This window comes from Bacillus rossius, chromosome 11, assembly GCF_032445375.1.
Source record: "Bacillus rossius redtenbacheri isolate Brsri chromosome 11, Brsri_v3, whole genome shotgun sequence".
Lineage (NCBI taxonomy): Eukaryota > Metazoa > Arthropoda > Insecta > Phasmatodea > Bacillidae > Bacillus > Bacillus rossius.
Genome location: NC_086338.1, coordinates 2105750 through 2128020, shown reverse-complemented (window position 1 = coordinate 2128020; position 22271 = coordinate 2105750). Strand labels below are relative to the sequence as shown.

Below are 22271 nucleotides of genomic sequence, written 5' to 3'. Positions count from 1 at the left end.
GGACAGGAGGCGACGGGAGCGGGATTGTTGGCGGCATGATGAAGGTCGTCGGCGTCGGGACGGTTGTACGTGACGGTGCGGATGTCGTCGGGGCGTGAGTTCGTGATACGTCTTGCGTCTGCGTGAGTGGCGTCTCGATGTCGTGAATTGTCGCGGCGTATCGTAGGGGAGGAATTAGTAGCGCTGCTCCCGAATACTGCACTTGGGTGGCTCGTCCTGCGGTACATCGCGCGCACGTGAACGTGAAGGACTCGCGCCTCAAAGTACCTTTACGCTCGTTGGTGCAGTCACGATGCCATAGGTCGGTACACTCGTCGCAGTGGTAGCCCATGCTACTTCCTCCAGGACACGACCGGCTTCCACACATCGTCATCCCGTATGTGCGATACTCTTGACAATAGCCACACTCGTACCCCGCGGCGATCCTGCCGTTTAAGTACCATCTCGGGTAGAGGTGGTAACACCCACTGCATTCGTCTGCATCCATCTCTTGTTATCGTGCGTGTTCAGCTGTGTCGAGTCGTGTTTTTCACTCGTGGCTCTGTGCGCGCTGTGCAAGTCTGCGCGCGGGGTCGCGCTCGCCGGCTAGGCAGGTGCCCGGACAGCCGCACAAAACAGAGGCCGAGAATGGCCGCGGCATGGGCGGGGGTGCGGATGGGCGTGTGAGGCGATGGCCGAGAGCGCCCGGACAGCCGCACAAAGAGGAGGCGAAAACGGTCCGCGCGGGGTGGGGGTGGTGACGTCGCTCCGTTGCTCGCCTCGCCGTGATGACGTGTGGAGGTGGGGGTGGTTGGAGTGTCCTTTGTCCGCTCGCCTCGTCGCGCCGGTCTGTCTGGCCTTCGACCCTTCCTGTGTCCAAAATGGCCGTTTCGTGTCTCCGCTGTCGCCTGTTGGTGAATTTATCTCGAAAATGTCCAGGAGGTGGAGAAAAAAAAATTTTCACGTTATTTTCTGCCCCACGCAGCGGGCGCCAAATGCCGTCGTCCGGGGTCTCGGGCTCGAGTCCCGGTGTGGCTCCTAGTGGGAAAAGGCGGTTCTTGCTACGTATTGTCCGGGTGGGCGCCAGACTAGCTCGGTTCTAGTCGTGAGTTTGGGGGTCGTGGATGTATGTGCCCCTGCGTGGCCCACTAGGGCCGGCGGCGGTGTTGCGTGAGATGATTTTAAATAAGAGGCGTGGAGTTAAGGTGGTGGTGTCGTACCTTTTATTCATAGGAACGAGTCGTACACAATACAACACTCTACAGAGGTCCCCGGGGGGGGGTTTACTCGTTATTCCGTGGCGCCGTATGGTTTGTGTTCCGCGTTACGTGGCCTCGGACGCTGCTACGTCTCATACGTCTCACTGGTTACACGGGTAACGTAATTTCGTAACACAAAGGCGGGACACAAAATACACTGAATTAAGGGGGTGCGCACAAGTTACGTGGCACTCGTTACTCGGGTAACGTAAGTTAGCAATACAAAGTACGGGACACAAAAATACACTGAATTAAGGGGGCGCGCACAAATTACGTGGCACTCGTTACTCGGGTAACGTAAGTTAGCAATACAAAGTACGAGACACAAAAATACACTGAATTAAGGGGGCGCGCACAAGTTACGTGGCACTCGTTACTCGGGTAACGTAAGTTAGCAATACAAAGTACGGGACACAAAAATACACTGAATTAAGGGGGTGGACGATTGGAGACGGCCAATCCCGTATGCAAATGTCTCGGCGCGGGTGTTGTGCCCACTGTGGTGAAACACGCACCGCAATTAAGTTTGTCCAAGTTCCCTTGCGGGTTTGTGGTCAGCGCCGTGCGCGTGACCTTAAATAAAGTTCTGTAAGTTGCGGGAGGCGGCCCGTGCCGTATACTGAAGAGCAGCCCCGCTGACCAAGTGTGGTGCGGGGTGTCTTTAAATTGATGCGGCCGGATTAGGTCCTGGACCGAAAAAAGGGACCGGGTACTCACGGAGAGGTTAAGTAATAAAAGGGGTTCTGTTAATTAGTGACTATATTTACCGGACGTTACTTTCGATGTAGACAAAGGATGTTGCCTCTCCGTGGGACGTAGGTCCGCCCCGGTCCGTGAGCTGCGCTGAACTAAGGAACTGGCATGGCGTCCGAGGGAGGCTCGGCCTCTCTCGCGCCAGGCGTGACCTCATTACGCTAGACTCCAAACGGGTGTGTCTGGAAGAGATTTTATTGTCGCTAAAATCCTAATTTAATGTTTTAGGAGGAATGGGTACGGTTCTTCTCTTGTCTACTCAGGTTTCCGCGGCTTTGTCTTTGATTGCTGTTCGGGTCGCCTGACTCGGGTGGGCCATGGCCAGGGGTGTGTTCCGTTAGCGGGAGCGTATACTGGCGGGTGCAGGTCGGGCTCTGGGGTGGTCGTCGGCCAGACGACGTCAAACGATTACTATTGGGGTCTAGAGGGAGATAGCTGGAACTAGCCTGAAGCTTCCCCCACTAACAAATCAACCAAATGTTAAATATATTTTAAGCCATGTTTGTTCCAACAAAATTGTACTGGCTAATGTTACAGTGACGATTATATCTTATTATGACTACTCAATTTTACAAAATGTATTTCATGATAGATTCATGGGTCGCACCAGCTATAGCTCCAGCGATCATGCTTATGGGCGAGAATCATGTATGACCCCCACCGCCATACTGATCGCTGCACACAAGAAATAGCCCTGCTCACCATGCTGATGGGCGCACACCAAGTATCGCCCCTGCCACCATGCTGATGGATGCAAACCAGTCAAAGCCCTGGCCACTATGATGACGGGGCACACACTAAGCAGGGCCCACACATCATACTGACGCCAACCGCCGGTGCTCCCTCTGGTCCGCAAAGGTCGTTATGCCACAACAACACTGGCTCCGAAGTGCGACGAACACGCGCGAGCGTGATCTTCACAAAGTGTAAGAAAGTGCACCGCAACGAACGCCGCGACGACGACAGCGCCCGGCCGGGTGTGGCAATGCGCCTAATTAAACTCTTGATTATTTTGTTAATTAGAACAACCAAATTAATAACAATTTAAAAGAAGGGTTCATGTAAGGGTAATTATGTGATGTCTAATTGTCTTATAAGCATATGTCGTGTAATTTGTTTCTAAGTCCAAAACTGGTCGGGTCGGTTTTCCCGCGTTCCACGCGTTTAGGCGCGAGGCCGCCGGGCGGTCTCGAGTAGTCTTCGTCGCGGGCTCTTAGGGGTCGGACGCTCCGCGAACGTCGGGCCAGCACTTATAGTTTCTCATCAACATTTCAGCAATAGTGTAAGTTTCTACAAACCTTTCAATTAGCTCGGCGCCGACCCCACTTAAGTCGCACGATACTTCGTGCGACACTTAACTTAATATTTAATTCCCTTTAGGGATTTTTAACGTAATACGTAAGGCCATGTCCAGTTTAAGGACCGCGTAATATTGGCACGCAGTTTTCGGCTCCAGTAGCCCATTAATTGTTATCGTCGAGAATCTTGTGAAAGACTGAATAACTTTCATATTGTAACTTTCTTCATGTTTTAGTGAATTGGCAACGTGTGTTTTAAGTGACTATCTTGCCATGCATTGAGACTTTACGCATACGTCGCTCACTGACGTGATTGCATAACTTTTCGAGTCTGTAGTTTTGTCGCAGGCTAGGCTGCAAACCACCCTGATCACAGGGACTCCGCTACTCGTTAACCTTTCTGTATAATTTGTCGCGTCCACAATTCCGTGACTGTATGCTAAATCTTACTCAGAGACACGTAGCCACAGCTTCAGCCCGTCGATTCACTTTACAACCTATCCTGGTCGCGCGTATTATTCGCCGGCGTTTACGTGTGTCACAGCGGTACGACAACGGACGCCAGTAGCAGTCATGCCCGGCACCACCTGCGGGGCGCGACCACGCACCACCGCCACCGCCACGTCAGGCGGTGGTGCCTCGCACCACGTGTCGCCGCCCCGTCCCGGGTCGCCGCCGCGCCACGCCGACTCGTCGGCGCACCAGGCGACTCCGGCACCACCTGCGGGGCGCGACCACGCACCACCGCCACCTGTCACGTCAGGCGGTGGTGCCTCGCACCACGTGTTGCCGCCCCGCCCCGGGTCGCCGCCGCGCCACGCCGACTCGTCGACGCACCAGGCGACTCCGGCACCACCTGCGGGGCGCGACCACGCACCACCGCCACCTGTCACGTCGGGCAGTGGTGCCTCGCACCACGTGTCGCCGCGCCGCCCCGGGTCGCCGCCGCGCCACGCCGACTCGTCGGCGCACCAGGCGACTCCGGCACCACCTGCGGGGCGCGACCACGCACCACCGCCACCTGTCGCGTCAGGCGGTGGTGCCCCGCACCACGTGTCGCCACCCCGCCCCGGGTCGCCGCCGCGCCACGCCGACTCGTCGGCGCACCCAGCGACTCAGGCAGCGCAGACGGCAACACCAAACCGACTGGGGCGTGCAGGGGGTAACGCAGAGGCGCTGATCCGTGTGCCGGTCCTGGTCAACGGGCGACCTGTCCACGCACTGGTGGACACCGCGGCGAGCCATTCCTACATCGCCACCCACCTGGTACCTGAGGCAGAGCTGGAGCCGGGGGAGGAGGACGTCCTCCTGGCCACTCGTGGGACCCGCGCGCTCACGTCTGGGCGCGCCCAGGTAACGATCACCATCAGAGATATGACTAGTCAGACCACTGCCCTGGTGCTGCGGGAGTTGAGGGACGACCTCATCCTGGGCCTCCCGTGGCTCGTCCAGGAGGACGCGTCCATCGACGTAAGGGACGGTAAGGTACACGTGGGACGTACGAGCCGCAGGACGGTGTACAGCGTCGGTGGGGACAGGCCCCTCGCGACCGCACCAGCCATTACCATAGGGGAGTTGCGTAATGAGGTACCGAAGGAACACGTAGGTCGGTTCAATGAGGTCCTAGCGCAGCAACCGCAGGTGTTCGCGGCCGCGGACATGCTTCGCCGCACCACGGTAACGCAGCACACGATCCCGACCCGTCCTCACGAACCTAAATTCGTAAAACCTTATAGTTTCGGACCCAAAGAACGTGAGGCCATACAGGTGCAGATAGCAGAGATGCTACGGGACGGGGTGATTGAGCCAAGCGAGTCGCCTTACAACTGTCTAGTAGTGATGGCGAAGAAAAAAGATGACTCACTCAGATTTTGCGTTAACTTTAAGCCCATCAATTCCGTCACCATACCAGCACCTCCACCTCTCATCAACATAACCGACGCTATGGCGGGGCTGGGGGACGCCCGCGTCTTCACCTCATTAGACCTGAAGTCAGGGTATTGGCAAGTCCAAGTGTGCCCGGAGGACAGACCCAAGACAGCCTTCACTGGCCCCGATGGCCGCAGGTTCCAGTTCTGCGCCATGCCGTTCGGGCTGATGGACGCCCCCGCGACGTTCCAGACCATGATGGTCCGCGTCCTGGATGGGTTCGTGGGCAAGTTTGCCGCGGCCTACCTGGACGACGTGATCATCTGGTCACGTACGTGGGAGGAGCATGCGCAGCATCTTGCCATGGTCCTCGAGCGGCTGGCCAGACATGGGCTGACCTGCGCGCCGCACAAATGCCACGTAGGCGCCACGGAACTTGAGTACCTAGGTCACATCGTGAGCGCGGACGGATGCCGACCCCTGCCAGCGCAACTTGACCTAATTGAGTCCAAGACCGCACCACATACCCGCAAACAATTGCAGCAACTCATAGGCCTACTCAATTGGCTGAGGGGCTTCATTCCCCACTTCGCCACTGTCACGGCGCCGATGACAGCCCTTCTCTCTCCCAAGAACAGGTTCAGGTGGACAGACGAGGCGGACCGCGCGCTGGCTGACGTGAAGCGTTTGTTCCGGGAGTGCCACACCCTCGCCCGCCTCCGCCCCGAGGAGCACGTGTTCCTGCAATCGGACGCTAGTCAGGAAGGGATGGGGGCAGTGCTGTACCAAGTTGGTCCGGAGGGGGAACGGCGCATAGTGGAATACGCGAGCGCCAAGTTCAGCCCAGCGGCGCGCCGCTACCACGTCAACGAGCAAGAGTGCCTCGCGGTCATGTGGGCAGTGGGGCGCTACCGACATCACCTGGAGGGTAGGCCATTTACCCTAAGAACTGATAGCCAATGTCTCAAATGGCTCGACTCGGCACAGGGCCGGAAGTCGAAGTTCACGCGGTGGGCCCTGACACTCCAGAACTTCGACTTCCACGTCGAGCACGTTCCAGGGCGCGAAAACCAATTGGCGGACGAACTTTCACGACATCCCGACCCTAACACGGAGTATCACGACGAGGGCAGCTGGGAGGAGCTGCTACCGCCCGTAGGACACCCCGCGCACACTCCTGGGACAGGCGAACCCGCAGTTCTGTACGCCACCAACTCCAACCCAGATCCAGACACGTCTTCCCCGGACACGCTCACGGCCCTACATCGTGTCGTGCTGGAGGCACAGCACGACGACGAGTCAACAAGGGGGTGGGTGGCCAGGTGCGGGGAGCAGGTGCAGCCGCACCACAGATGCGTGGACGGGACGCTGCTGACCCGGGTACCAGGGGAAAGGGGGGCCTGGAGAACATACGTGCCCGTACCGGCCCGTGCAGCTGTCATCAACTTCTACCACGATCATGACCTGGCCGGCCACCCGGGCGCGGAGCAGACACGAGAGGCGCTAAGTCGGGAGTTTCACTGGTCCGGTGTCACCGGGGATGTCCGCGACTACGTGCGGAGGTGCCAGCTGTGTCAGCAGCGCAAGTCGCGGCGAGCCGATGGAGTAGAGCAGCAGCAGCCCCGCAGACCAACGGAACCCTTTCACACACTTGCCTTAGACATCATGGGACCATACCCCCGCACGTCACGCGGGAAAAAGTTCTTGGTCGTCATTACCGATCTTTTCACCCGCTGGGTGGAAGCCTTCCCGGTCTCCAATGTCAGGTCAGGCACCATTCTGTCCCTCCTTGAAACGGAAATTTACCCACGATTCGGCTTCCCGAAAGTACTTCTGACAGACAATGGGTGCCAGTTCACTGGGGGGCGCTGGCGAGCCGGATGCCGCCAGTGGGGAATTCTTCACCTTACCACTCCTACGTACCACCCTCAGGCGAATCCCACCGAGCGGAGGAACCAGGAGATAAAGGTTCAGCTCCGCCTCCGCCTCGGGGAGGATCATTCAAAGTGGGACATACACCTACCAAAACTTCTGTATTGTCTGCGCCGACGTACCAATGTGGTCACGGGCCACTCTCCAGCCGAACTCCTCCTGGGGCAGAACCTGGCCCTACCTGGGGAGTGTCGGGTAGCCGCGGCGGCCACTGAAGATCTATGGGGGGAGGAGATCGCAGCCATGAGGGAGCAGGCACGCGTAAAACAAACACAGTTCCTGGCCCAAAAGACACCGCAGTCCACCCGCCCTCCGACTCAGCTTGAGCCCGGTCAGTGGGTGTACGTGCGGCAACACCATTTGTCTTCCGGAAAAAATAACTTCTGCGCGGGGCTGGCCCCCAAGTGGTCAGAACCCCGTCAAATTCTGTGGCGGACCGGGCCGTCAAAATACACCGTGCGCACCCCCAGCGGACGACCGGCCAAAGTGCACCGAGACGATCTGCGTCTCGCAGCACTCCACCCGGCCCCAACAGGGGCGGGAACCCCGGATGATAGGCCACCAGGCACACCTCCGGGCCCGATTCCGGGCTCGCCCGAACCGGACGTAACTAACCCACACCGACACCACGACGGCCATACAACCTCCACTGCACCCAACCTCCTTCCTCTTGCAGGAAGTTCCGCACCAAGGACTCCAGCCGAGTCCATCAACATCATGGACTCCACGGTCCCCAACGGCCTCCCACCCAGCCTCCTTCCTCTTGCGACAGACAATACCAACCTAAACCCGATCTCTCTGGAGGGGGAGGAGACGACTCCCCTGGTCTGGCAGCCGGACGATGGGGACGCGCCCGAGGTGGAGGGCGAGGTCGACGAACCCTGGTGGCCGCTGTACGTCAGCTTGAGCGAGTCCGCGTTTAATATGTCCATTGAGGAGCCTACGTCAGAGGGGGAGGGTGAGACTGTGCAGAGACGGTATCCGCAGAGGCGGCGGCGTTTGATGACCCGCACGTGCTGCTCACAACCACAACCGACAGTTGGAGGCGCGACAAGCTCCGAGAAAGAGCGCACGGCTGAGAACAATAGGGTCGGTGGTGAAGGGGAGGATCAGGCACTTGTAGATGTTAGTGTTAGCGAAAATACCATACCTCGCCCCCCGGTGCATTCACAGGACTACGTCACCGGAAATACACAGAAACAGGTAACGACAAGCGTCCCGGAGGTGACTAGCGCACAACAGGGAGGGCGACGGGAACAGACGACACCAATATTGATTCCTACCAGAGTAACTCGCCGTGTTCCACGGGTACCCACTCGCTTAGGAGACTACTTTCTGGGGCAGATCATGGTAGAGGAACCCCGAGGGATGATAGGACGGTCTCCCACCTCAGCGAGGGAGGACCCACGCGCAATTTTCGACCCACTAGTAGGCTCGCAATCACTATTCTCACCCCTCAGACGTGCCACGCCAGATCATCCCATGATTCTGTTATAAACGGTTCCACTAGGTACGCCACACTCAGGTCCCCACCTTGCCTACCCCGCAGTGCTTCGATCGGCGTACCCCTTCCATGCGTGGGAGGAGCAGTGTTGTTGAGCATAGCGGCCTCGTTGAGGGGGGGCATTTGACGCCAACCGCCGGTGCTCCCTCTGGTCCGCAAAGGTCGTTATGCCACAACAACACTGGCTCCGAAGTGCGACGAACACACTCGAGCGTGATCTTCACAAAGTGTAAGAAAGTGCACCGCAACGAACGCCGCGACGACGACAGCGCCCGGCCGGGTGTGGCAATGTGCCTAATTAAACTCTTGATTATTTTGTTAATTAGAACAACCAAATTAATAACAATTTAAAAGAAGGGTTCATGTAAGGGTAATTATGTCTAATTGTCTTATAAGCATATGTCGTGTAATTTGTTTCTAAGTCCAAAACTGGTCGGGTCGGTTTTCCCGCGTTCCACGCGTTTAGGCGCGAGGCCGCCGGGCGGTCTCGAGTAGTCTTCGTCGCGGGCTCTTAGGGGTCGGACGCTCCGCGAACGTCGGGCCAGCACTTCTAGTTTCTCATCAACATTTCAGCAATAGTGTAAGTTTCTACAAACCTTTCAATTAGCTCGGCGCCGACCCCACTTAAGTCGCACGATACTTCGTGCGACACTTAACTTAATATTTAATTCCCTTTAGGGATTTTTAACGTAATAGGTAAGGCCATGTCCAGTTTAAGGACCGCGTATTATTGGCACGCAGTTTTCGGCTCCAGTAGCCCATTAATTGTTATCGTCGAGAATCTTGTGAAAGACTGAATAACTTTCATATTGTAACTTTCTTCATGTTTTAGTGTAATTGGCAACGTGTGTTTTAAGTGACTATCTTGCCACGCATTGAGACTTTACGCGTACGTCGCTCACTGACGTGATTGCATAACTTTTCGAGTCTGTAGTTTTGTCGCAGGCTAGGCTGCAAACCACCCTGATCACAGGGACTCCGCTACTCGTTAACCTTTCTGTATAATTTGTCGCGTCCACAATTCCGTGACTGTATGCTAAATCTTACTCACAGACACGTAGCCACAGCTTCAGCCCGTCGATTCACTTTACAACCTATCCTGGTCGCGCGTATTATTCGCCGGCGTTTACGTGTGTCACAGCGTTACGACAACGGACGCGGCCAGTAAAAGGACCATCCAGTGTATCGACGTTGAATAAAGTGCAGTGTTCTGATAATCTGTTTATTAATTATTTTCAAGGCGTCCTGGGTGGCCTAAACAGCCCAGGTAATTTCTGAACGTAATTTTCAAACTTCGAGACGCACTCCTGCCTGCAGCCACGAGGCCGAACCCCCGTTAAAAACCCTGAGATATTTTACAATACTAATAATTAATTAAAAAGCTAAAACCAGGCAGCGGGAGTGGCGTCAATACTTATAGGCGAACACCAGACATAGCCTCAGCCACCATAATGATGGGCGTGCACTAAGTATGGCCCCTGCCACCATGCTGATTGGCATGCACCAGGTATGGCCCCTGCCACTACACTGATAATCGCACACCATACATAGCCTCGGCCACCATGCTGCTGGGCGAGAATCTGGTATAGCCATGCCTACCATGCTGACGGGCACACACCAAACAAAGCCCTATCCTCCATGCTAATGGGCACACACACGGTATAGCCCCAATCACCTCGCTGATGGATTTACAAAAAAATTTGGTTCCTGCTACCATGCTGATGGGTGCACTCCTGGTATAGCCCCAGCCACCATGCTGATGGGTGCACTCCTGGTATAGCCCCAGCCACCATGCTGATGGGTGCACACCAGACATAGCCCCAGTCACAATGCTGATGAGCGCATCAAGTATGGGCCTTGCTACCATGATGATGGTTGTGCACCAGGAAAAAATTACCATTTTTATCGAAAATGAATAATATTCCTATATTTATTATGCTCGGCATTATTCTAAAGTAGGTACTATGCATTTAATTAAGTGTCCAAGTTTCGTATTATTGCAACATAAGAACACATGATTTTGCTTGTTACCGAAGTTAAATGTTAACACATCATTGGCGAGTACTGAAATATTCGCTCACTTTTTTAATGTTAAGTTAGTTTTATTTGATTTCAGTAGGAACTTAAGGGGAATTTTGTACTGGCATTATAGAACTGAAATCATATATTTGTTATTGATTCAGCTGCTAAAGAAGATTTGGAGCTGTGTGTGTGTAATTTTTTTGTTTAATTTTTATTTACAGTTGTTGTTAATGTTCTGGAATTGTTTTGAATAGTCAAGCTTTCCCCCAAAAACTACATATAAAGAATTTTGTGATAAAACTTTCGTAGTTAAATTTTCAGACAGGTTAGATATGATTAAAACTATAATTTTATCTGTAACATTTGTTAATTTAATTGATTTTAATTTATATAAATGAGCTGTTACGAAATAACATAATATTCATTTGCGAGGTTTAATTGCATTAACGTTTCATTTATTATTCAAACATGTCACAATCTCTCCTCTGAAGGATTTACTTTATTACAATCTGACCTGAGGTACTTAAATACCTACTGAAATATTAACAGTGTGTAATAGTAGTGTGGAATAGTTCCTCCGAGCCCAGGCTTCAGGATGAGCTTCCGAGGTACCAACCACCATCATCTTGGATTCTGACATCACGGCAGACATTTTTAATGTCAAATTTCTTCAAAATTCTTTCAAAGACTCAAAATTTACCAAAATTCCTAAAATAATATCCCATTTCCGAAGGAAAAATTCCCGTTTTGAGAGAAAAATTCCCGTTTTAGTTCTTAAAATGCCAACAGATTCAATATATTTATATTCAATATATTCAATATATTTAGTTTTCATCATGGCATCGAGTTATATTCCATCAAACGTTGTGATTGACAAGAGAGCCTTAGGGTATTTTTATTTCTTAAACTCTAAAACAAGTTCGTGTCTTTTGCTGTGTAATAAGTTGACAAATTTTAAGTTGAATATTTTTGAGCTACCAGGCTCATCTACTCACTGCCTTTTCTGAAGAGATTATGTGACCACTTTGTGAAGTCAGTGTTTTTAAAAGTTGACATACCTGTTGAATAGCATTAAAAAAAATTTCCTCACATACATATGTTGGAAACATTGAGCCAGAGTCAAGGCTGATCTTCCTAGACGCAAGAGACGACGCCAACGAGAAAACGCATCGTCTCTCTGCCCATTGCAAATAACTGATGCGAAATCAGACTCGTGCAGCTTGCAAGCGTGCGACCTTGGTAGTTTGGGCGGCGTGTATAGTTTTATGCTCTGTAAATCTATATAAATAAATATGTAAATTATCGTTCAAAATCTTTTATCTCCGAAACTTCTTCACCCATTGCTTTGAAATTTTGACAGAATGTTGCTTTCAAATACGCGCGGGTTTTTATATAATGGTGTCACACCTGTGCAGTGGCGTAGCCAGGATTTGTGTATGGGGGGTGTTAAGAAACATGCTCCCCCCACCCCCGTATTAAAGCGGGGGGTCCGGGGGTCCTCCCCCGGGAAAATTTTGATTTTAAGGTGTAAAATAGTGCTATTTTAGTAGTTTTCGGTACTTAAATTTAAATATTGTAATGGTAAAAATTTTATTAATTTTTAATATGAAATTTGTTTGAGTGATGAATAAGAAATTTAATTAAAGATTTAGGGCTAAGGGGGGGGTTTGAACCCCTAAAACCCCCCCCTGGCTACGCCCCTGCACCTGTGACAAGTAAAAATAAAGTTAAAACATATATAGTTAAAAAAATATATCTTCAAATATAAATTTTTGTGTGTATGTATTCATTTTGTAAACATAAATATAAATATAGGCAGGGCCGCAACTAGGGGCAAGCGGGGCATACGTCCCAGGCGCAAAGCTGTGGGGGCGCCGAAATCGCTTGCATTGTAATTCCTACAACAAGTGGTAACTGGTAAAAAGTTTTTTAACTTGCATGCCAGGAATGTCTAATCTGATTTACAATATAACGTCTCAACATATTTAATAAACAAGTCTAGTGATTATACGGACTACTTTATGGACATAGTGGACATAGTGGGTTCATGCATGGGAGGTACAGTAGCACAAAAACTGTTACATGTAGGTATGGAAAATGCTTAAATAGCACCATTTTTCCGTGGGAGGGCCCCCGAACGCCCCGCTTTATTGGTGTGGTATGTGCAAAAAAGAGGGGGGGGGGGGGGGCACGAATCCATTCATGCCCCGGGTGCCAGAGACTCTAGTTGCAGCCCTGAATATAGGAAGATATAAACATATAAAGAGTTATAGAGGGATTTAGAGAAGGTGATGTACAGATATAGAGGTATAGCGAGGGATGTATACAGACATAGAGAGAGATGCAGATAGATATAGATAAGGCTATATGTTGAGATAAGGGTAGAAACAGGGGCGCAACAACTAAATTTCCAAAGGGAGGGCAATATACCTATTTATAAAGAATCATGATCCCCCCTATTGAAGCGGGGGGTCCGGGGGTCCTCCCTCGGGAAAATTTGTTTTCAAGGTGGAAAATGGTGCTATTTAAGCAGTTTTATTATCTAAAAATTGATTACACAGCACTTTCTTCGCCCCCGTTTGCCCCCACTTCAAGGTTTCAGAGGGGGGACAAAATACCCTTGACCCCCCCCACCCCGTTGTTGCGCCCCTGGGTAGAAACATAGATACATTGAGAGATAGAGTGATATGGATGTATATAGATTTCATATAGCCTATATAGAGAGAAATATTTATAGAGGGACATATATAGAGAGAAAGAGATAGAAAGAGATGCTTTGTGTATGTGTACCTACTCCAAACAAATTAAAAAAAAAAAAAAATGAAATGTCATAGCAACTCATAACGGGCATTAGCTTATAGCTAAATACAAACACATCGGATTTCTTACTTTCCATGTTTGGCTGCAGAAAAGCACAATTTAAAATTATTTAAAAATTGCTACATGGATTATTTCTAATTTCCTATTGATAAACCCTAAAATGAAAAGTAGGCTGAAAAAGTAAAACATATGGGTTAGTCACCACTAATCCTTATTGGGCAAACGAGCCGTAGAAGGTTTACTACTAAAGCTCTGTAATCCGTTTTAAATCCAGGTGGTGATACATAGATGTTAAACAAGAATTGGTAGCTCATGAGTAACATGTAAAGTTGCCATGAAAAATCCTTTCAAAAATTAAAGAACTGCATTTCACACGAAATATGCTTAGAAAAAAGTTACAATTATTATTGTGGTAGTTAGGTCATATTGTTTTATGTATATTAATAATTTATTTATTTGATTATTTTATTGAAACTTCTTTGAGTTAAAGTAAAACGCAATTATGTTTTATAATATCGTTATTTTATAAAAACAGCTAGGAATATTCTAATAGCCAAGCAATAACAGAGTACCTATATGAGGTCACCTTACTACAGGTAAAAAATCTAGAAAATTTACTTTTTTCAGTAGTTTGTAAATTATTAAGTTTAATGTATGAATAATAAAAATACATTTTCTCTCACTGATGTATTTACAATAATTTGTTTTAAATTATCAATGTGAAGTGATAGTGAATTTAATTACTGCCTCATTAAAAAAATATCTGCTTATAGTTACTCTTAAAAGTTAATAGTGAAAAGAATATTCACAATTTTCTCTGACACAGAACTGTCAAGTAGGATAAATGGACTAACACTTGCGACTAAAAATAAACAAATCCAGGCAGTACCACAGATCAAATTGACCAAATGTGGTCAGCACAACAAAAAAAAAAAAGTTTGTATCGACAATTTCATAAATTAGTTTTATTCCATGTTGCAGACTTTGTCACCCACAATAATGTTGCATGTCAGTGTCTGGAGTAAAGTTTTATTTACATATCATGTATATATACATATCTACACATAAATTTATATAATTATTAATCATATGTGAACACAATTATTACACTTATGTTTGCTATTAAATCAATATTTCACTTACTTAAGTAATCAAAATCAAAACAAAATAAGGTGCATAGTTGTTTTAAATATTTTTTTTCCATGATCAATACAATCAAGGTACCTATCTAAAGAAAACATAGAAGAATGAGAGGACGCAAGAAAAAAATAAAACGGGGGATTTAAAAAACAAACATGTTACAGACAAAGATTCACAAACATCTTAACTATCTAAGAAAAACCTGAAAGAAAAAATGTTCACAACCTTTCTTGTTTCAAGTTACGTGCGAAGGAGCGCAATATATATACATATATTTTTTTGGTAAAATTTTACAAACGATCGCTATGCATTTTTCTTAGCAAAAGAAAAATATATATAGGTACTCTTTTTTATTAATTTAATAGAAATTATTTTTCATAATGTCTTTAAAAATTGGGGGTTTGAATCAAATATGTAATAATGTCTAAGTTTAGGGGATTTCCCACTCTTTCATCAATCACTGTTCCCAACATACCGGTCTTCGTATGTTTGCTTGTGTCACTTCTAACTGCGGGAAGTTTTAGACGGAGAAAGACCAATGAACTAAGGTACATACACCGCTGATGAAAAGTCTTTTAAATTTCTTTTGAACAGGTTTCCTTATCTATGAAGTATCTTTGACATACATTGGGGCAAAAAAAAACTACACGCTCTTTTCAAGTCATACATTTGTAATCATTAGGCATTTTCAAAGCTTATTAAAAATGGTTTGTGGGTAGATATTGACCACCATAGCAACAATTATATTACAGTCTATAGTTTCATGGGCAAAATCATTTTTTAAATAGTTATATTTAATTCCATTATAAAATGTATGTGGTTTTGTTTTGCCCACACACCTGGCCCACTATCTGTACCGCTCAGGGCCATGTCCTTTCTCTCTCCTTTTGGTGGGGCTCGCGGCGACTTGCGAACTAATGGCGCTGGTAGCAGCTTAGCCCCATCCTAACACTGGGTCTATCTGTCACGCTTTTCAAACATCGTCCTTTTATTTAGGAGCTTCGTAGGTGTTTAATTAATAACAATGGCTTGTAATTTTTTTTCCCACGTTTGTCAGTTGAAGTTGAAGTGACGAGAATGTGGAACCCTAACAAACTGATTTCTCCCAAAAGCATGTAGTGAATGTGAAGGGAAATATTTTAATAAAGAAGATCCAAATGCTGTCTTTTGACTCCCTTCACAAAACATTTCTACTGTCCCCCTTGCTTCATGTACCCTCGGCCGAGGGACGTGCGCTCCTGACTGGACATGCCCCATAGAGGCAGCGGGCGGCACTCCGCGGCCTGGAAATCTTCAGGGGTCCTTGGCACACGGACCACGAGGCCCGCAGTGGCTGTGATGACAGTACACTGTGTCGCAGTGTTGTCCGAGCAGGCCGCGAGGTGGCGGTCACCAGGGCCTCCACACGGGCCCGCGCGGGTCCTCGTCCCGGCCCGGGCCCGCCGCAGTGACGAGGGCCAGGTCGCCGCCGGCCAGCCTCGTGGGCCGCACCGCCGGCAGCTCCAGCTGGCACAGCCGCGCCGCGAGGTGGCGTGCCAGTCGCTGGCGCAGCGCCGGGGCCGCCGCCCCCAGCAGGCGCGCCGCCTCGCGCGCGCACTCGCGGTACCCAGCGCGGAACCGGCGCGCCGCCTCCTGCCCGCCGCCGCCTTCCAGCCGCTTCTTCAGCGCCTCGTGGTCCCGCCGCAGCCTCTGCAGCCGCTCCACGGTCAGCTCCAGGATGTCGGCCTTCTCCAGCTTGCTGGCCCTCGAGCCCTGCGACACGGCACAACCCTCGCCTGTTCCACTCTACTGCATTCCTGTGATGGCAGTAACAAGTATGCAATTGATAGGGATGACATGTTTCCCGGAACATGCCCGGCTTTCTGCACCTCCTCCTTCCCTGTACCTGCACCTCAAAGGTAGAATGAGGGAACAGCTGATAGATGTGTTAGGATAGGCGTATCACAAGCTTGTTGCCTATCTCAAGGATCTGTGTTGCTTGAAAGCCTGCCCCTCCACCTGCCCAGCTAACACCAGGTAGGTTTCTCAGGTACACGGGGACAATACTGGTTGCCCACGTACACTTGTGTACTAGCCTTCTAAGTAGTCCACATATGGGCCGGGGTGTCACCCGCATTAACACGGTTAGGGACGGTGAACTACTTCGTCCCAGGTCGTGAGATTCACGGGCACCCACCACTGGCTGAGGCTCAATTCAATTGGATCAGACTGTGGAGGGCGCTGCACACACTGTGCTGGCCGGGATTGTTCCTGAAGGCTTCCGCCGGAACGTTGGCAGTGGTACGGTCCCTGACACACCCCCACGGTCTCGTCGGAGGTGGTCCTCCCACCATCCGAATATCTCCACACTCGTGTCTCTGACATCTTGGGAGGATCCCAGCACACCAACCTTTAGGGCCAGAGCGCTGGGTCGTCCCGTGCAATCATCGGCACTACAATCCAGGTTTAACATCCATTCCACTGGAACCCATGCGCCTATGCAGCCGTGCGTTCGCCGGCAGGAGGCGAGTCACCCCGCCCACTGCAGCCAGGTCAGCCATCCGGGAGTCTCGGCGTCAGCAGCATTTCTGCTACACTTAGCCGGCGGATCACTTTGCTGGCAAATCTCCTACTAAGGCCGCTGTGCTATTTTGTAGGAGCATCTCAGGCAGTGTGATTTCACCCTCCAGGAGCCCAACCTGGTGGCGCAGTTGTTCGCGCAGGTCCTCCATCTTCCCACAGTAGGTCAGAACATGGTGTGCGTAATCGTTCACGTGGCAGTATAAGCAGAGTGGTGTGTCCATCAGCCCAAACCGGTGCAAGGTGGCCCGGAAGTTACCATGACCAGTTAAGATCTGCGCAAGCGCATGGGTAACTTGGAGGAACCCAGCCCTCACGCGACGCCACACAGACGGGAACACCATGTAGCTGTGCCGCCCTCTCTCCGATGTATCCCAACTGAACTGCCACGCAGCGAGACTGTGCTCCCGCACCAGGTGTTCGCGTGCAGAGGTCAACTCTCGTGTGATTCTGAGTCGGGCCAAGGCCCCACGCTTCATAACTTCAATGTCCAGGGGAGCCACACCAGCAAGGACAGGTAGGGCATCACTAGCCACAGTGGCGTACGCCTTGGTTACTGCAAGTAGACCTGCCCATTGCGCCGAGAGCAGTTTCCGCTTTACGTGGGCCTGGGTAGCCCGCTGTGACTACACTACCACCCCATACGTCACAACTGGGAGGAAGACACTGCAGTACAACACCATCATTGTTCCGAAGGTCAGACCTCTGGAACTAGGCGAGAGTTTCCTCAGGCTCTGGAACACCTCTGTAGCTTTCTGAGTCGCACAGGTTACATGCTGGAAGTACGTCAGACGTTCATCCAGCAAGACCCTCAAGAACCAGATGGTCGTCACAAAACCCAGCCTGTTGCCAGCAAACTGGATCCATGGATAATGCAGCTATTTCCCCATGAATTGGCCACGCAGCATCATGCACTTGGTTTTGGCAACCGAGAAACGCAACTTTGCAGCTGCTCCCCAATCCTCAATTGCCGGCATAGCTGCACGGGCCCTGTTTTCCAGTTCAGCTCTAGATTCACCAGGAATCAGTACTAGTCCATCATCCGCATACCCGAAGGCTTGGCAGCCTGGTGGCAGCGGGATCCTGAGAAAGCCGTCAAATAAGACGTTCCAGAGCAGGGGACCCAGGACAGAACCCTGGGGGCAACCCTTGGTTAGCGCGTTCTTGACATCACAGGTGTTGAACCTGAGTACTACTATGCGATTTTCAAAGTAGTGTGCCAGCAGCCGATGTACGTTTGCCGGGCATCCAAGTTCGCGAAGCCTCTCCAGAATCCCGGGCTACCATGCAGAGTCGAAAGCACCCGAGATGTCAAGGAACACCCCTACCAGGTATTTGCTCTGACACGCTCTCACACAAGATGTAACATCGTAGAGAGTGTTATCAGTTCCCAGCCCTTTGCGGAACCCGTACTGGCAGACGTCAATGCCATCAATAATGTCCAAGAAGCAGGTAAGTCGGCGACTGATTAACTTCTCCAGCACTTTTCCAAGTACCGGCAGAAGTGCCAGCTGCCTATACGAACCCGCCTCCCCCTGGTCTTTGCCGCCTCCTCTGTACAGTACTCGAATCTCTCCAACTTTCCAGTTATTCGGGAATGCACCATCGGCAAGACACTTATTAGCCAAGTCAAGTCAAGCAGGGGGGGAAGTAGCTGAGTACTGGCCCGTTTCAGGATCTCTACTGTGATACCATCAACGCCCGGGGCCTTCCTATTTTTCTGACTCCACAATGCAGCCCGTAACTCATCCATGTCAAAGTCAGCCATGTCAGCTGCACCTGTGGGAAGGCGACAAGATTCCCTCACAGGCACATGCAGAGGGAGGTCCTCTCTAGGATCATCGTCTGGCAGGAGCACCTGCAAACGTTTAACTGAGCTTGTGAGAACATCCAGATATACTGTCTCACATTGGCGCAGGCTGCAGAGTTGTGTAGCTGTTCGTTGTTTACACAGTTCACATGTCACGGATAGATAGCGCGATTCGTTCGGTTCGCGTTCGTCACCGTAGATCGCAGCACCGTAGGGGAATAATATTATTTCATTTTTATAATACGATTTTATAACAAATACGCATCCCAAATACACCAAACTTATTTATAATGTGTTACAATATTTTTTAAAGCATTGTGCAAAAGATCCCGGGTGTAATTTGAATTATTATGTGTAACTGTAAAACACCATTGTTCGTACAAAAACGTATTTGAAAATTCAACATTACTTTTAAAGAACCGTACCGATTGTGCTGAAAATCGGTGGACGATCGTTAAAATACATAATATTAATAATTCAAACGACGAAAACATAATTGAAAAGTCAAATCGATGGTTGTTCCAATCGAGTGGAAGAGAGATAGTTGCGGCGCAAGCGTACAATGAGCGTAATGGGACACATCGTAGTGGGACAATGTGCGTAACGGGACACTTTTTCGTGCGTGCAGCCGGCGTTCAGCTATTTATTAGACGTTGTCACGTCAAAAAAATAATTAAGTTAAAAATCACGACGAAGGAAAAAAGCTTTTTGGTGTTTAACCTGACAACTCGGTATACGGCATTAGGTAGGAATAAATGCGTGAATGGAACGGAAGTCGCTTGAAACGGAAATGTGTAACCACGGTGCTGCCATTTGTGGCGGTTGGCGCGATCCAAAGTTCACAAATCCAAATTAAAACTTTACAGTATCAACTGTTAAATAAAATCTCACATTACGGTCAGTATTTAAATAAAATTCCTTGACGAAAACCAGGTTCGAAGCCATGGTTTCGTATTTTTTCCCTTATAAAAATTTAAAATTTCGATCTGCAAATCAAATGACTCGATAGTCAACGAAGCTGCTCCGGCAGCGAATTCTAGCGGCGGGCACGAAAACTACGTGTGATTAACTTCAATAAATGCAGTGAAAACACAGTTTATGTGTATTTATTACGCTTGGAATTTTTTTAAATTTCGTGTTCGAGTTTCTTATTATATGTGTATTTTCGAGATCAGAATACACGAATTTGCTCGTTACCGAGGTCTGATGTTACACATCACTGGCCAGTAATTAAATACTCGTTCACGTGTTTTTGACGTGATGACGTTTTATAAATCGATGAACGCCGGCTGCACGCACGAAAAATTGTCACCTTCCGCCTGAGCCGAGCGTGCAAGAACCGGCCAACCACCGTGGGAGAAAATCTTCTATAATATCGAACAGGTTAAGGCGGGCTTTTTAAACTAATTGTTCGTGATTATATTCAAACAAATTATTTAAATTGAATTTGCAAAACCTTTAAATAATATTTGAAAATTATAAAGTATGCAATTGTTCATCAAGGTTTTCTTATGACGTTATCACGTGAAATTATCGTCCGTACACCAACTTTATAGACAACCCCCCCTTTTTTAATTGATGTTGTAGGGTTGGCAATGTGTTGTGTTTTAAGAACTACCGCATGTTTGCTTGCCTCGCGGCTGTACGAGAGCCGAGCGCGCCTAGCGCTGCGCCCAGGTAGTCCAGGCCGGGACCAGCTACAGTATCTCACCTCCTGGGCGCCGGCGCCGGGCCGCTCCGAGTCCAGCATGCGCCTCAGTTCGTCCAGGCTGTGGTTGATCCTGGCGCGGCGTCGCTTCTCCATCAGCGGTTTGCGAACCTGCGCACCAGAGGTCCTCCGTGCCAGGCACCATGCGCCATGCGCCATGCACAATGCGCCATGCACCATGCACGATGCGCCATGCACGATGCGCCATGCACTATGCACCATGCCCGATGCGCCATGCACGTTGCACCATGCACGATGCGCCGTGCACGTTGCACCATGCACGATGCGCCGTGCACATTGCACCATGCACGATGCACCGTGCACAATACACCATGCACTATGCACCATGCACGATGCGCCGTGCACGATACACCATGCACGATGCGCCGTGCACGATGAACCATGCACGATGAACCATGCACGATGCGCCATGCACGATACACCATGCACGATGCACCATGCACTATTCACCATGCACGATGCGCCGTGCACGATACACCATGCACGATGCGCCGTGCACGATGAACCATGCACGATTAACCATGCACGATGCGCCATGCACGATGCGCCATGCACGATGCGCCATGCACGATACACCATGCACGATGCACCATGCACGATGCACCATGCACGATGCGCCGTGCACGATACACAATGCACCATGCACGATGCACCATGCACCATGCACCATGCACGATGCACAAGGAGCAAGGAGCAAGGAGGGGCTGTCGTAACACACACTGTAGTTTTTCCTTTCATGTGCAACATTTAGCCTTCGGTATACGGCATTTGTGTGATTTTATACGGCCATTTCATTTATTATTTATTTTTAATTCATTTCTGAAAGTAGTGCAACATAGTTCAAAGCATAGCTCGTTTGAAATAGTCATTTTAATTATTTTAAAATATATCAGTGTTTATGAGCCCAACATGGCAATTGCCAGTTGCAATGAAGGCAAAACACGCACACTGCTAAAAAAAAAAAAAATAAAAAAAAAACCTTCTCCTACATATTAACATATTTGAAACACTTTTCATTCACACCAGTTAGACAGAGTCCGTAAGGAATATTTTTCTCACAAATAAGCAATAGGGTTTTTTTAGAGCCTTCATCATTAGATTGTTCTAAATAACTAAATAATGTGTTATACGTTGTTATGAGCAATTAAATGATACTGAGCTTTAAAATCCATGCTCACACAATAAAATCTTGTATTTTGAACAATAATAGATAACACGTAATTATATTGAAAAAAAATTTTTGTGGGAATAGTGTTCAAGTGTTGGCAGTAAAACTTGAAAATAACTTTTTTTTATTCTTAACGAAGCCACAGGCGTAAACACAGGCTAGAAGTTGCTCACAAATAAATCCAAGGTTTCTGCTCTAAAATTAATTATTTTACAAACAGTTATCTGTGTACGAAGAACCCTCATAACATCGGAAGGTTTTGTAAATAGTTTTTGAAACAGTGCTAATCAGATAAAAAGTAGTTGTGACGCCTGGGGTTTTGATTAATACCTATGGTACTAACATTACGACCAATAAAATAAATTTAAGTTTCCTTAGAAAAGATTTTTAATAGTTGTACAAATTTATAGTGGAAGATAAACCTATAGT

The 22271-nt window shown here is 49.2% G+C and overlaps 1 protein-coding gene across 1 annotated transcript; it reads right to left on the bottom strand.

The window, feature by feature from the left end:
- Nucleotides 1-15766: 15766 nt before the first annotated feature.
- LOC134536532 (enhancer of split mbeta protein-like) lies at nt 15767-20761 on the bottom strand. Its single transcript, XM_063376264.1, has 3 exons — nt 20672-20761; nt 15970-16328; nt 15767-15878 (listed from the first exon to the last, which is right to left on the bottom strand). Exons 1-3 carry the CDS (start codon nt 20747-20749, stop codon nt 15767-15769), a joined length of 549 nt encoding a protein of 182 aa, XP_063232334.1. The 5' UTR covers nt 20750-20761.
- Between the last annotated feature and the right edge of the window lie 1510 nt (nt 20762-22271).

What these genes read in the sequence shown, in the direction of transcription:
- LOC134536532 (XM_063376264.1), bottom strand. Translation starts at nt 20,749, where the DNA reads ATGGAGAAGCGACGCCGCGCCAGGATCAACCACAGCCTGGACGAACTG. An exon ending in TGGACTCGGAGCGGCCCGGC is followed by an intron (nt 16,329 to 20,671) that starts GCCGGCGCCCAG and finishes GCCGTGTCGCAG; the next exon opens with GGCTCGAGGGCCAGCAAGCT. An exon ending in GGGCCCGTGTGGAGGCCCTG is followed by an intron (nt 15,879 to 15,969) that starts GTGACCGCCACC and finishes CCGTGTGCCAAG; the next exon opens with GACCCCTGAAGATTTCCAGG.